The 12,895-nt window shown below is 43.0% G+C and overlaps 1 protein-coding gene across 1 annotated transcript in view; it reads left to right on the top strand.

Moving 5' to 3' along the window:
* LOC143297590 (uncharacterized) overlaps window positions 1–12,895 on the top strand; it is a 91,285-nt gene that overhangs the window by 16,121 nt on the left and 62,269 nt on the right. Inside the window, exons 7-8 of the mRNA XM_076609996.1 lie at window positions 3,727–3,795; window positions 6,516–6,847. Of these exons, the coding sequence (XP_076466111.1) occupies window positions 3,727–3,795; window positions 6,516–6,847 (401 nt within the window). The remainder of the gene's footprint in view (window positions 1–3,726; window positions 3,796–6,515; window positions 6,848–12,895) is intronic.

Here is a 12,895-nt window from a genome sequence, read left to right as displayed (position 1 = left end):
ATAAGCAGGTCATGTATCGTCTCCTTTCCATTTGTTTATTTGTAATGTAATTTGTGCAGTGGATTCCCCAAGAGCTTCCTGTAGATTCTCATTTCAGTTGCTGGGATATTTTTTTTTTTGCTCGTCTGCTGAGAGCGTCGGAAGTTTTGCAGGAACAGAGGAATACTGACAAGGTAAAGGAAGGCACAGATGATGTGACAGACAATGAGGTCCGCAGCAAGATCCAACAAGCAGCAGGACCTCATGATGACCTCCTCACAGTCACATGTAGAGTGATGGCCTAGAGGTAACGCGCCCGCCTAGGAAGTGAGAGAATCTGAGCGTGCTGGTTCGAATCACGGTTCAGCCGCCGATATTTTCTCCCCCTCCACTAGACCTTGAGTGGTGGTCTGGACACTAGTCATTCGGATGAGACGATAAACCGAGGTCCCGTGTGCAGCATGCACTTAGCGCACATAAAAGAACCCACGGCAACAAAAGGGTTGTTCATGGCAAAATTCTGTAGAAAAATCCACATCGATAGGAAAAACAAAAAAAACTGCACGCAGGAAAAAAATATAAAAAAATGGGTGGCGCTGTAGTATAGCGACGCGCTCTCCCTGGGGAGAGCAGCCCAAATTTCACACAGAGAAATCTGTTGTGATAAAAAGAAATACAAATACAAAACAAATACAAATACAAGATCCAACAAGCAACAGGACCTCATGATGACCTCCTCACAGTCATCAAGAAACGGAAAATGAAGTGGTATGGACATGTCTTCCGTTCAACAGGACTTGCAAGGACCATCTTGAAATGGGAAGTCAGAGGAAGCTGCAGACGAGGAAGAAGTGGGGATATAATATCCAAGAATGGACAGGCACAAACCTGGTGGAATCCCAGAGAGAGAGAGGCGGAGGAGAGAGGCATGGGGATGAGAGTGGTGGCAATGTCTTCACTGGTGCCCCAGCCACATCAGTAGGCGTCCAGGGATAGGTGAAGGTGAAGAAGAATCTGATTTGATTTTAATATTTTATTTCAGTGAGGTGGATGTGGTGCAGTGAATCAGTCCACACACTGTGATGCCCCCCTTGGAACTGAAAACAGAAAGCGGACACTGTGTGCATATACACCAACAGTGAAACAGAAAGCAGAAACTGTGTGCATTGACACAGACGGTGAAACAGAAAGCAGAAACTGTGTGCATTGACACAGACAGTGAAACAGAAAGCAGAAACTGTGTGCATTGACACAGACAGTGAAACAGAAAGCAGAAGCTGTGTGCATTGACACAGACTGCGAAACAGAAAGCGGACACTGTGTGCATTGACACAGACGGTGAAACAGAAAGTGGAAACTGTGTGCATATACACCAACAGTGAAACAGAAAGCAGAAACTGTGTGCATTGACACAGACGGTGAAACAGAAAGTGGAAACTGTGTGCATATACACCAACAGTGAAACAGAAAGCGGACACTGTGTGCATTGACACAGACGGTGAAACAGAAAGTGGAAACTGTGTGCATATACACCAACAGTGAAACAGAAAGCAGAAGCTGTGTGCATTGACACAGACTGCGAAACAGAAAGTGGAAACTGTGTGCATTGATACAGACAGCGAAACAGAAAGCGGACACTGTGTGCATATACACCAACAGTGAAACAGAAAGCAGAAGCTGTGTGCATTGACACAGACTGCGAAACAGAAAGCGGAAACTGTGTGCATTGACACAGACAGCGAAACAGAAGGCAGAAACTGTGTGCATTGACACAGACGGTGAAACAGAAAGCAGAAGCTGTGTGCATTGACACAGACAGTGAAACAGAAAGCGGAAACTGTGTGCATTTACACAGACAGTGAAACAGAAAGCAGAAACTGCGTGCATTGACACAGGCTGTGAAACAGGAAGCGGAAGCTGTGTGCATTTACACAGACAGCGAAACAGAAAGCGGAAACTGTGCATTTACACAGATGGTGAAACAAAGTGGACACTGTGTGCATGTACACCAACAGCGAAACAGAAAGCGGACACTGTGTGCATGTACACCAACAGCGAAACAGAAAGCAGACACTGTGTGCATGTACACCAACAGCGAAACAGAAAGCAGACACTGTGTGCATGTACACCAACAGCGAAACAGAAAGCAGACACTGTGTGCATGTACACCAACAGCGAAACAGAAAGCGGACACTGTGTGCATGTACACCAACAGCGAAACAGAAAGCAGACACTGTGTGCATGTACACCAACAGCGAAACAGAAAGCAGACACTGTGTGCATGTACACCAACAGCGAAACAGAAAGCGGACACTGTGTGCATGTACACCAACAGCGAAACAGAAAGCAGACACTGTGTGCATGTACACCAACAGCGAAACAGAAAGCAGACACTGTGTGCATGTACACCAACAGCGAAACAGAAAGCAGACACTGTGTGCATGTACACCAACAGCGAAACAGAAAGCGGAAACTGTGTGCATTGACACAGACAGTGAAACAGAAAGCAGACACTGTGTGCATTGACACAGACAGCGAAACAGAAAGCAGAAACTGTGTGCATTGACACAGACAGTGAAACAGAAAGCAGAAGCTGTGTGCATTGACACAGACAGTGAAACAGAAAGCAGAAACTATGTGCATTGACACAGACAGCGAAACAAAAAGCAGAAACTATGTGCATTGACACAGACAGTGAAACAGAAAGCAGAAGCTGTGTGCATTGACACTGACAGTGAAACAGAAAGCAGAAAATGTATGCATTGACACAGACGGTGAAACAGAAAACGGAAGCTGTGTGCATTGACACAGACGGTGAAACAGAAAGCGGAAACTGTGTGCATGTACACCAGCAGCGAAACAGAAAGCAGACACTGTGTGCATTGACACAGACTGCGAAACAGAAAGCAGAAACTGTGTGCATTGACACAGACAGCGAAACAGAAAGCAGAAACTGTGTGCATTGACACAGACGGTGAAACAGAAAACGGAAGCTGTGTGCATTGACACAGACGGTGAAACAGAAAACGGAAGCTGAGTGCATTGACACAGACAGTGAAACAGAAAGCAGAAGCTGAGTGCATTGACACAGACAGCGAAACAGAAAGCGGACACTGTGTGCATGTACACCAACAGCGAAACAGAAAGCGGACACTGTGTGCATGTACACCAACAGCGAAACAGAAAGCAGAAACTGTGTGCATTGACACAGACGGTGAAACAAAAAGCAGAAGCTATGTGCATTGACACAGACTGCGAAACAAAAAGCAGAAACTATGTGCATTGACACAGACTGCGAAACAAAAAGCAGAAACTATGTGCATTGACACAGACTGCGAAACAGAAAGCAGAAACTATGTGCATTGAAACAGACTGCGAAACAAAAAGCAGAAACTATGTGCATTGACACAGACTGCGAAACAGAAGGCAGAAACTGTGTGCATTGACACAGGCTGTGAAACAGGAAGCGGAAGCTGTGTGCATTTACACAGACAGCGAAACAGAAAGCGGAAACTGTGCATTTACACAGACAGCGAAACAGAAAGCGGACACTGTGTGCATGTACACCAACAGCGAAACAGAAAGCGGACACTGTGTGCATGTACACCAACAGCGAAACAGAAAGCGGACACTGTGTGCATGTACACCAACAGCGAAACAGAAAGCGGACACTGTGTGCATGTACACCAGTGTTGTGGTTGGTCAGTGAGATGCTGGCAGTCATGCGGTGCTTGTTTTCTGTTACAGTCCCCAGCGGACATGTGCAGCAAGATTGAGAAGGGCGACGAACTGCTGCAGGTCAACGGACAAACTGTGGTGAGTCTGTGACTGTGGGTTGTGTTACACTTTGTAATTATAACAGGTATACTGCTTAATTATAACAGGTATACTGCTTGATATTTTGTGATTATAACTGGTATACTGCTTAATTATAACAGGTATACTGCTTGATATTTTGTGATTGTAACAGGTATACTGCTTGATATTCTGTGATTATAACTGGTGTACTGCTTGATATGTTGTGATTATAACTGGTATACTGCTTGATATTCTGTGATTATAACTGGTATACTGCTTGATATTTTGTGATTATAGCCGGTATACTGCTGAATTATAACAGCTATACTGCTTGGTATTTTGTAAGTATAACAGTTATACTGCTTAATATTTTGTAACTATGACAGCTATACTTAATGATATTTTGTGATGAAAACAGCTGTACTGTTTGATATTTTGTAATTATAACAGCTCTACTGCTTGATATTTTGTAATTATAACAGCTATTCTACTTGATATTTTGCAATTATAATAGCTATACTACTTGATATAAGAATGATCTTATTTTTAAGTCACATACATACATCACATATATATAGTTAGATTAAAAAAAAACCCAGTAGATATAAAGATATATTATTAGATGAAATTATAGTCATTTAGAAAGAATAATGTAACTGTGTTAGCTATGAAGAATACCGTGAGCTCAGTGTATTTTCATATATTGCCATCTGCAAGCACACTTTAGTCCACCTTACACTTGTGTGAACAACACACCTGACAGTACAATACATGACCACAACACCCGTTTGTACAACACACCTGTCTGTACAACACATGACCACAACACCTGTCTGTACAACACATGACCACAACACCCGTTTGTACAACACACCTGTCTGTACAACACATGACCACAACACCCGTTTGTACAACACACCTGTCTGTACAAAACACCTGTCTGTACAACACATGACCACAACACCCGTTTGTACAACACACCTGTCTGTACAACACATGACCACAACACGTGTTTGTACAACACACCTGTCTGTACAAAACACCTGTCTGTACAACACATGACCACAACACCCGTTTGTACAACACACCTGTATGCACAACACATGACCACAACACGTGTTTGTACAACACACCTGTCTGTACAAAACACCTGTCTGTACAACACATGACCACAACACCCGTTTGTACAACACACCTGTCTGTACAACACATGACCACAACACCCGTTTGTACAACACACCTGTCTGCACAAAACACCTGTCTGTACAACACATGACCACAACACCCGTTTGTACAACACACCTGTCTGTACAACACATGACCACAACACCCGTTTGTACAACACACCTGTCTGTACAACACATGACCACAACACCCGTTTGTACAATACACCTGTCTGTACAAAACACCTGTCTGTACAACACACCTGTCTGTACAACACATGACCACAACACCCGTTTGTACAACACACCTGTCTGTACAACACATGACCACAACACCTGTTTGTACAACACACCTGTCTGTACAAAACACCTGTCTGTACAACACATGACCACAACACCCGTTTGTACAACACACCTGTCTGCACAAAACACCTGTCTGTACAACACATGACCACAACACCTGTTTGTACAACACACCTGTCTGTACAAAACACCTGTCTGTACAACACATGACCACAACACCCGTTTGTACAACACACGTGTCTGCACAACACATGACCACAACACCTGTTTGTACAATACATCTGTTTGTACAACACATGACCACAACACCTGTTTGTACAACACACCTGTCTGCACAACACATGACCACAACACCTGTTTGTACAATACATCTGTTTGTACAACACATGACCACAACACCTGTTTGTACAATACACCTGTCTGTACAAAACACCTGTCTGTACAACACACCTGTCTGCATAACACATGACCACAACACCTGTTTGTACAATACACCTGTCTGTACAACACACCTATCTGTACAACACATGACCACAACACCTGTTTGTACAATACACCTGTCTGTACAACACACCTGTCTGTACAACACACCTGTCTGTACAACACATGACCACAACACCTGTTTGTACAATACACCTGACTGTACAACACACCTATCTGTACAACACACCTGTCTGTACAACACATGACCACAACACCTGTTTGTACAATACACCTGTCTGTACAACACACCTGTCTGTACAACACATGACCACAACACCTGTTTGTACAATACACCTGACTGTACAACACACCTATCTGTACAACACATGACCACAACACCTGTTTGTACAATACACCTGTCTGTACAACACACCTGTCTGTACAACACATGACCACAACACCTGTTTGTACAACACACCTGTCTGTACAACACATGACCACAACACCTGTTTGTACAATACACCTGTCTGTACAACACATGACCACAACACCTGTCTGTACAACACACCTGTCTGTACAACACATGACCACAACACCTGTTTGCACAATACACCTGACTGTACAACACATGATCACAACACCTATTTGTACAATACACCTGTCTGTACAACACACCTGTCTGTACAACACACCTGTCACACCTGTTTGTACAACACACCTGTCTGTACAACACTTGATCACAACTCACCTGATGGTACAAGTCACCTGACAATACAAGACCTGACCACTTCACACCTGACTGTACACCACACCTGTACGCACCTGTCGCCATGTGCACTGTCCTGACAGCTGGGCTGGCAGCTGAAGGAGCTGGTTCGGATCCTGAAGGACCGGCCCAAGGAGGTGACCCTGCTGCTCAAGAAGCGGCCGCGGCACATCAACCCGCTGGGCCACCTGCACAACCACCGGCGCCTGGCGGCCAACCATGCCCAGCAGTCCTCCACCCTCCCCAAGTCCCTGAAGAAGCGGCGGTCGCGGGAGGGGGACGCTGCCAAGCAGCCACGGCCCTCGCTGCAGGAGTACGTGTCCTCATCCTCGTCTTCTGCAGTGGTGGTCGGTGGCGGTTCTGGTGTCGGAGGCAGCGGCGGCGGTGGTGGGGGGGATGGTGTTTTTGTCGGCAAGTAAGTTGAGGTTTTTTTGTTTTTTTTTAAGGGGTGGGGGGGTTCCATTTGTTTGTTATTGGTCTGTGTGTCTTTTCTGTTGTTGTCAGTTTTGGTGATGTCGGGTTGGTCTTTTTTTTGTTGTTGTGAATTTGTTGCCTTTTTTTGCCGTTCCTTTTCTGCTTTCTGTTGTCTTTCTTCTTGTTGTTTTTGTTGTTGTTTTCTCTCTGTCTCTGTCTCTGGGTTTCTGTCTTCTCCTGCCTGTTGGTGTGTCTGTCTGCCTGCATGTCTGTCTGTCGTTTCCTTTCTATCTCTTTCTCCCCACCCACCCTTTTCTTTTCCCTGCCCGTCTCAATCTCTCTGTCTCTCTATCAGTTTGAAATAACCCCCACCCCCTGCCCTGTATGTTGTGTGTGTGTGTGTGTGTGTGCCTACATATGTGAGTGTGTGTGACCATATCTCTGTTGGAAAAACTTGTTCAGTCCGATCTGTGGACTGGATTGGTATTTCACACTGCAGTGTCTCTGTCTGTCTCTGTGTCTCTTGTTTGTCTGTCTGTCTACATCTCTGTCTCTCTGTTTCCCTTTCTCTTTGTCTCCTTTAAAGCATGTGTTCAGCGGTTTAATGGTTTTTGTCTTTCATCATTGATGGTGACAGACAGACAGAATTCAGACCCAACAAACAACGTTAACAAAACAGAAATAGGGACATACTCCCAGGTGCATGCTGTTTATTCCGTCAGTCACTCTCTCTCCTGTCCTCACTCTTTCTCATTCAAGCACACACACACACACACACACACACACACACACACACACACACACACACGCACGCAACACACACACACACACACACACACAACACACAACACACACAACACACACACACACACACACACACACACAACACACACACATACACACATCACACACACACACACACAACACACACACACACACACAAGCTCTTTATCGTTATCGCTTACAGCCCAGCTCACCACACAGGGCCATATCACCCAAGGTTGAGAGACTGTAAACATCAGTCTTGTAGATCCTGTATAAACAGCAACAACAAAACAAACAAAAGATATGTCAGGAAGTTTGTGAGTGCTGGGGAGGAATCATGTGAAAAATGGACGAGGTAGTTATTTGAGATGGTGATTTGGAAGTTCAGTGCAATTTGTGTAATACTTTGGGGTAGTCGGATGAGATGATGATTTAGCCCTGGTCTTGACTGGCTGCACTTTTTGTGAAAATAAGTTCAGAAGGGAACTTCTATTTTGAAAATGAAAAATTGTCGCGTCGGGGTCACCACTGAAAACGAGTTATATAAGTATCCATATCAAGTTCCCTGTGCCTGTAGTGATTGCACATGTGCCTGATTTTCTCTTCCAGGTGATTGATTGATACCAGCTGGAAGAGAAAATTGGGCACAAGTGCGATCACAGTCATGCATATAAACCTAGGACATGTCTCTCAGGTTGACCATTGTGGACTGAAAAAGAAAAGATACTAAGCATAATTATACATAAACAAAATTATAGATCTATATATAATGACAGGTACAGAAAACCAAGAATTGCCAGAGGGCACCTCACACGTCCTTGCCACACAAAAAAAACCCAAACACCAGCAACAACAAAAACGTAGAATGAGTAACTAGTTGTCAAGTCCAGGAAAAGATCAATGATATTCAAGGCTTTCCAGAAAAAAATACAGGTGACTGGACCAGCAAAGGGAAAATACAGGTGACTGGACCAGCAAGGAACAATACAGGTGACTGGACCAGCAAAGGAAAAATACAGGTGACTGGACCAGCAAGGGAAAATACAGGTGACTGGACCAGCAAAGGGAAAATACAGGTGTCCAGACCAGCAAAGGGAAAATACAGGTGTCTGAACCAGCAAAGGGAAAATACAGGTGACTGAACCAGCAAAGGGAAAATACAGGTGTCCAGACCAGCAAAGGGAAAATACAGGTGTCCAGACCAGCAAAGGGAAAATACAGGTGACTGAACCAGCAAAGGGAAAATACAGGTGTCCAGACCAGCAAAGGGAAAATACAGGTGACTGAACCAGCAAAGGGAAAATACAGGTGTCCAGACCAGCAAAGGGAAAATACAGGTGTCCAGACCAGCAAAGGGAAAATACAGGTGACTGAACCAGCAAAGGGAAAATACAGGTGACTGAACCAGCAAAGGGAAAATACAGGTGTCCAGACCAGCAAAGGGAAAATACAGGTGACTGAACCAGCAAAGGGAAAATACAGGTGTCCAGACCAGCAAAGGGAAAATACAGGTGACTGGACCAGAAAAGGAAAAATAGGGAAATTACAGCAAAGGGAAATTACAGATGACTGGACCAGCAAGGAAAAATACAGGTGATTGGACCAGCAAAGGGAAAATACAGGTGACTGGACCAGAAAAGGGAAAATACAGGTGACTGGACCAGCAAAGGGAAAATACAGGTGACTGGACCAGCAAAGGGAAAATACAGGTGATTGGACCAGCAAAGGGAAAATACAGGTGACTGGACCAGAAAAGGAAAAATACAGGTGATTGGACCAGAAAAGGAAAAATAGGGAAATTACAGCAAAGGAAAAATACAGGTGACTGGACCAGCAAGGAAAAATACAGGTGTCTGGACCACAAAGGAAAAATACAGGTGACTGGACCAGAAAAGGAAAAATAGGGAAATTACAGCAAAGGAAAAATACAGGTGACTGGACCAGAAAAGGGAAAATACAGGTGACTGGACCAGAAAAGGGAAAATACAGGTGACTGGACCAGAAAAGGGAAAATACAGGTGACTGGACCAGAAAAGGGAAAATACAGGTGACTGGACCAGTAAAGGGAAAATACAGGTGATTGGACCAGCAAAGGGAAAATACAGGTGACTGGACCAGAAAAGGAAAAATACAGGTGACTGGACCAGCAAAGGAAAAATACAGGTGACTGGACCAGAAAAGGGAAAATACAGGTGATTGGACCAGAAAAGGAAAAATACAGGTGACTGGACCAGAAAAGGAAAAATACAGGTGACTGGACCAGCAAGGGGTGAGAGGGATTGCAGCATGTGTGAGCGAAGAGCAGATCCAGTTTAGAACAGGGTGGAGCTGGTTTCACAAATCGTGACCAGAGTATAAACTTTGTGTGTTTGTGGGAAATGCATTACTGGTCTGTCTTGAAAAGTGACTTCCTGGTTTGAAACCAAAAAAGAAGTGGAAAAAAAAAGAAAAAAAAGATCGTCACATGGGTTTGAGCTAGCTCGGATAAGGAACCTTGTCGGTGTTGGGATGGATTTGGTTACAGGGTTATAGGTTAATCAGTGCGGTGGCATGTGGTGTTTGTGGCTGTGGTGTTGGGACTGATACTGATACATTCCATCGTCTCTCCTTCTCTCTCTCTCTCTTGCTCTTTCTCTATCCTGGTCACTCTTTGCTCTGTCTGTGTATCTGTCTCTCTCTCTCTCTCTCTCCTTTCTCTCTTGCTCTTTCTCTATCCTGGTCACTCTTTGCTCTGTCTCTGTCTCTGTCTGTCTCCTAGTTTACCATAACAATATTTCTCTGTGTCTTCTCTCATCCTCCCTCCCCCTCTCTCTCTCTGTTTCCATGTCCCCCTCTCCCCTACTCTCTTTCCTTCTTCCTCTCATTCTTTCTCCCTCTGTCTCTTTGTCTCATTGTCTCTTTCTCTCTGCCTCTCCCTCTTTCCTCTCTCTTTGGCACACACACTCTCCCTCCCATTTTCTCCCTCTCTCTCTTTCACTTCCTCTCTCCCTTTTTTTTATGTAAAGGAAAAAAAAAGGTGTGTGTGTTGGAAATACTTAAGACATTGAGGAAATTGAACTGTGTTGATGTTAATATGTTCTGGAGAATGCTTGATGTCGGTATTGAACCAGTACTTTGTATGCAGCCGATTTTGGGGCGAACACAAAAATGATCTGAATGAAAATGTACACACTTTTGCAGTTAAACTATTTGTTTTTTCAGTGCATGCTTCAAACAAAGAGGTTTTTTGGGGGGGTGAAACTGGGAGATATCCTTTGTATGTGAAAACTTATTTAAGTGTATCATGTATTGGTTCAACCCCTTGAGTGCCCCAGGACGGAAATTACCTTCATCTTTCACTGAAAGGGTTTGTCTGTTGAAATTGCCTCCAACTGGTACCTTCTAAACAAACATACAGTGTAATGTTAGTCCAAACTGGAACCTTCGAAACAAACATACGGTGTAATGTTAGTCCAAACTGGAACCTTCTAAACAAACATACGGTATAATGTTAGTCCAAACTGGAACCCTCTGAACAAAAATACGGTTTAATGTTAGTCCAAACTGGAACCTTCTAAACAGACATACGGTATAATGTTAGTCCAAACTGGAACCTTCTAAACAGACATACGGTATAATGTTAGTCCAAACTGGAACCTTCTAAACAAACATACGGTATAAGGTTAGTCCAAACTGGAACCTTCCAAACAAACATAGGGTATAATGTTAGTCCAAACTGGAACCTTCTAAACAAACATATGGTATAATGTTAGTCCAAACTGGAACCTTCTAAACAAACATATGGTGTAATGTTAGTCCAGACTGGAACCTTCTAAACAAACATAGGGTATAATGTTAGTCCAAACTGGAACCTTCTAAACAAACATATGGTATAATGTTAGTCCAAACTGGAACCTTCTGAACAAAAATACGGTTTAATGTTAGTCCAAACTGGAACCTTCTAAACAAACATATGGTATAATGTTAGTCGAAACTGGAACCTTCTAAACAAACATACCGTGTAATGTTAGTCCAAACTGGAACCTTCTAAACAGACATATGGTATAATGTTAGTCCAAACTGGAACCTTCCAAACAAACATACGGTATAATGTTAGTCCAAACTGGAACCTTCTAAACAGACATATGGTATAATGTTAGTCCAAACTGGAACCTTCCAAACAAACATAGGGTATAATGTTAGTCCAAACTGGAACCTTCTAAACAAACATAGGGTATAATGTTAGTCCAAACTGGAACCTTCTAAACAAACATAGGGTATAATGTTAGTCCAAACTGGAACCTTGTAAACAAACATACGGTGTAATGTTAGTCCAAACTGGAACCTTCTAAACAGACATACGGTATAATGTTAGTCCAAACTGGAACCTTCTAAACAGACATACGGTATAATGTTAGTCCAAACTGGAACCTTCTAAACAAACATACGGTATAATGTTAGTCCAAACTGGAACCCTCTGAACAAAAATACGGTTTAATGTTAGTCCAAACTGGAACCTTCTAAACAGACATACGGTATAATGTTAGTCCAAACTGGAACCTTCTGAACAAAAATACGGTTTAATGTTAGTCCAAACTGGAACCTTCCAAACAAACATAGGGTATAAGGTTAGTCCAAACTGGAACCTTCCAAACAAACATAGGGTATAATGTTAGTCCAAACTGGAACCTTCTAAACAGACATACGGTATAATGTTAGTCCAAACTGGAACCTTCTAAACAGACATACGGTATAATGTTAGTCCAAACTGGAACCTTCTAAACAAACATATGGTGTAATGTTAGTCCAAACTGGAACCTTCCAAACAAACATAGGGTATAATGTTAGTCCAAACTGGAACCTTCTAAACAAACATATGGTATAACTATAATGTTAGTCCAAACTGGAACCTTCTAAACAAACATAGGGTATAATGTTAGTCCAAACTGGAACCTTCTAAACAAACATACGGTATAACTATAATGTTAGTCCAAACTGGAACCTTCTAAACAGACATACGGTATAATGTTAGTCCAAACTGGAACCTTCTAAACAAACATACGGTATAATGTTAGTCCAAACTGGAACCTTCTAAACAAAATTACGGTATAATGTTAGTCCAAACTGAGAAAAGAAAAGAAAATTGAGCTCCTTGCTTTAGGAACTTGTTGACAGAAAATGGTTTTGCAACTCTGGATGTCAAGCTGTATGTTATGAGCAAACTTTTATTTCAGACTTTAAATCTAGACTGCTTGATATGTTTGAAGAAAATCAGCATTCAGGCATGTAAAGTAAAGATAAGTAC

The sequence above is a fragment of the Babylonia areolata genome, chromosome 23 (genome assembly GCF_041734735.1).
Source record: "Babylonia areolata isolate BAREFJ2019XMU chromosome 23, ASM4173473v1, whole genome shotgun sequence".
NCBI classification, from domain to species: domain Eukaryota; kingdom Metazoa; phylum Mollusca; class Gastropoda; order Neogastropoda; family Buccinidae; genus Babylonia; species Babylonia areolata.
The sequence above is the reverse complement of the archived record's forward strand: the minus strand, read 5'-3'. Positions and strand labels throughout refer to the sequence as shown.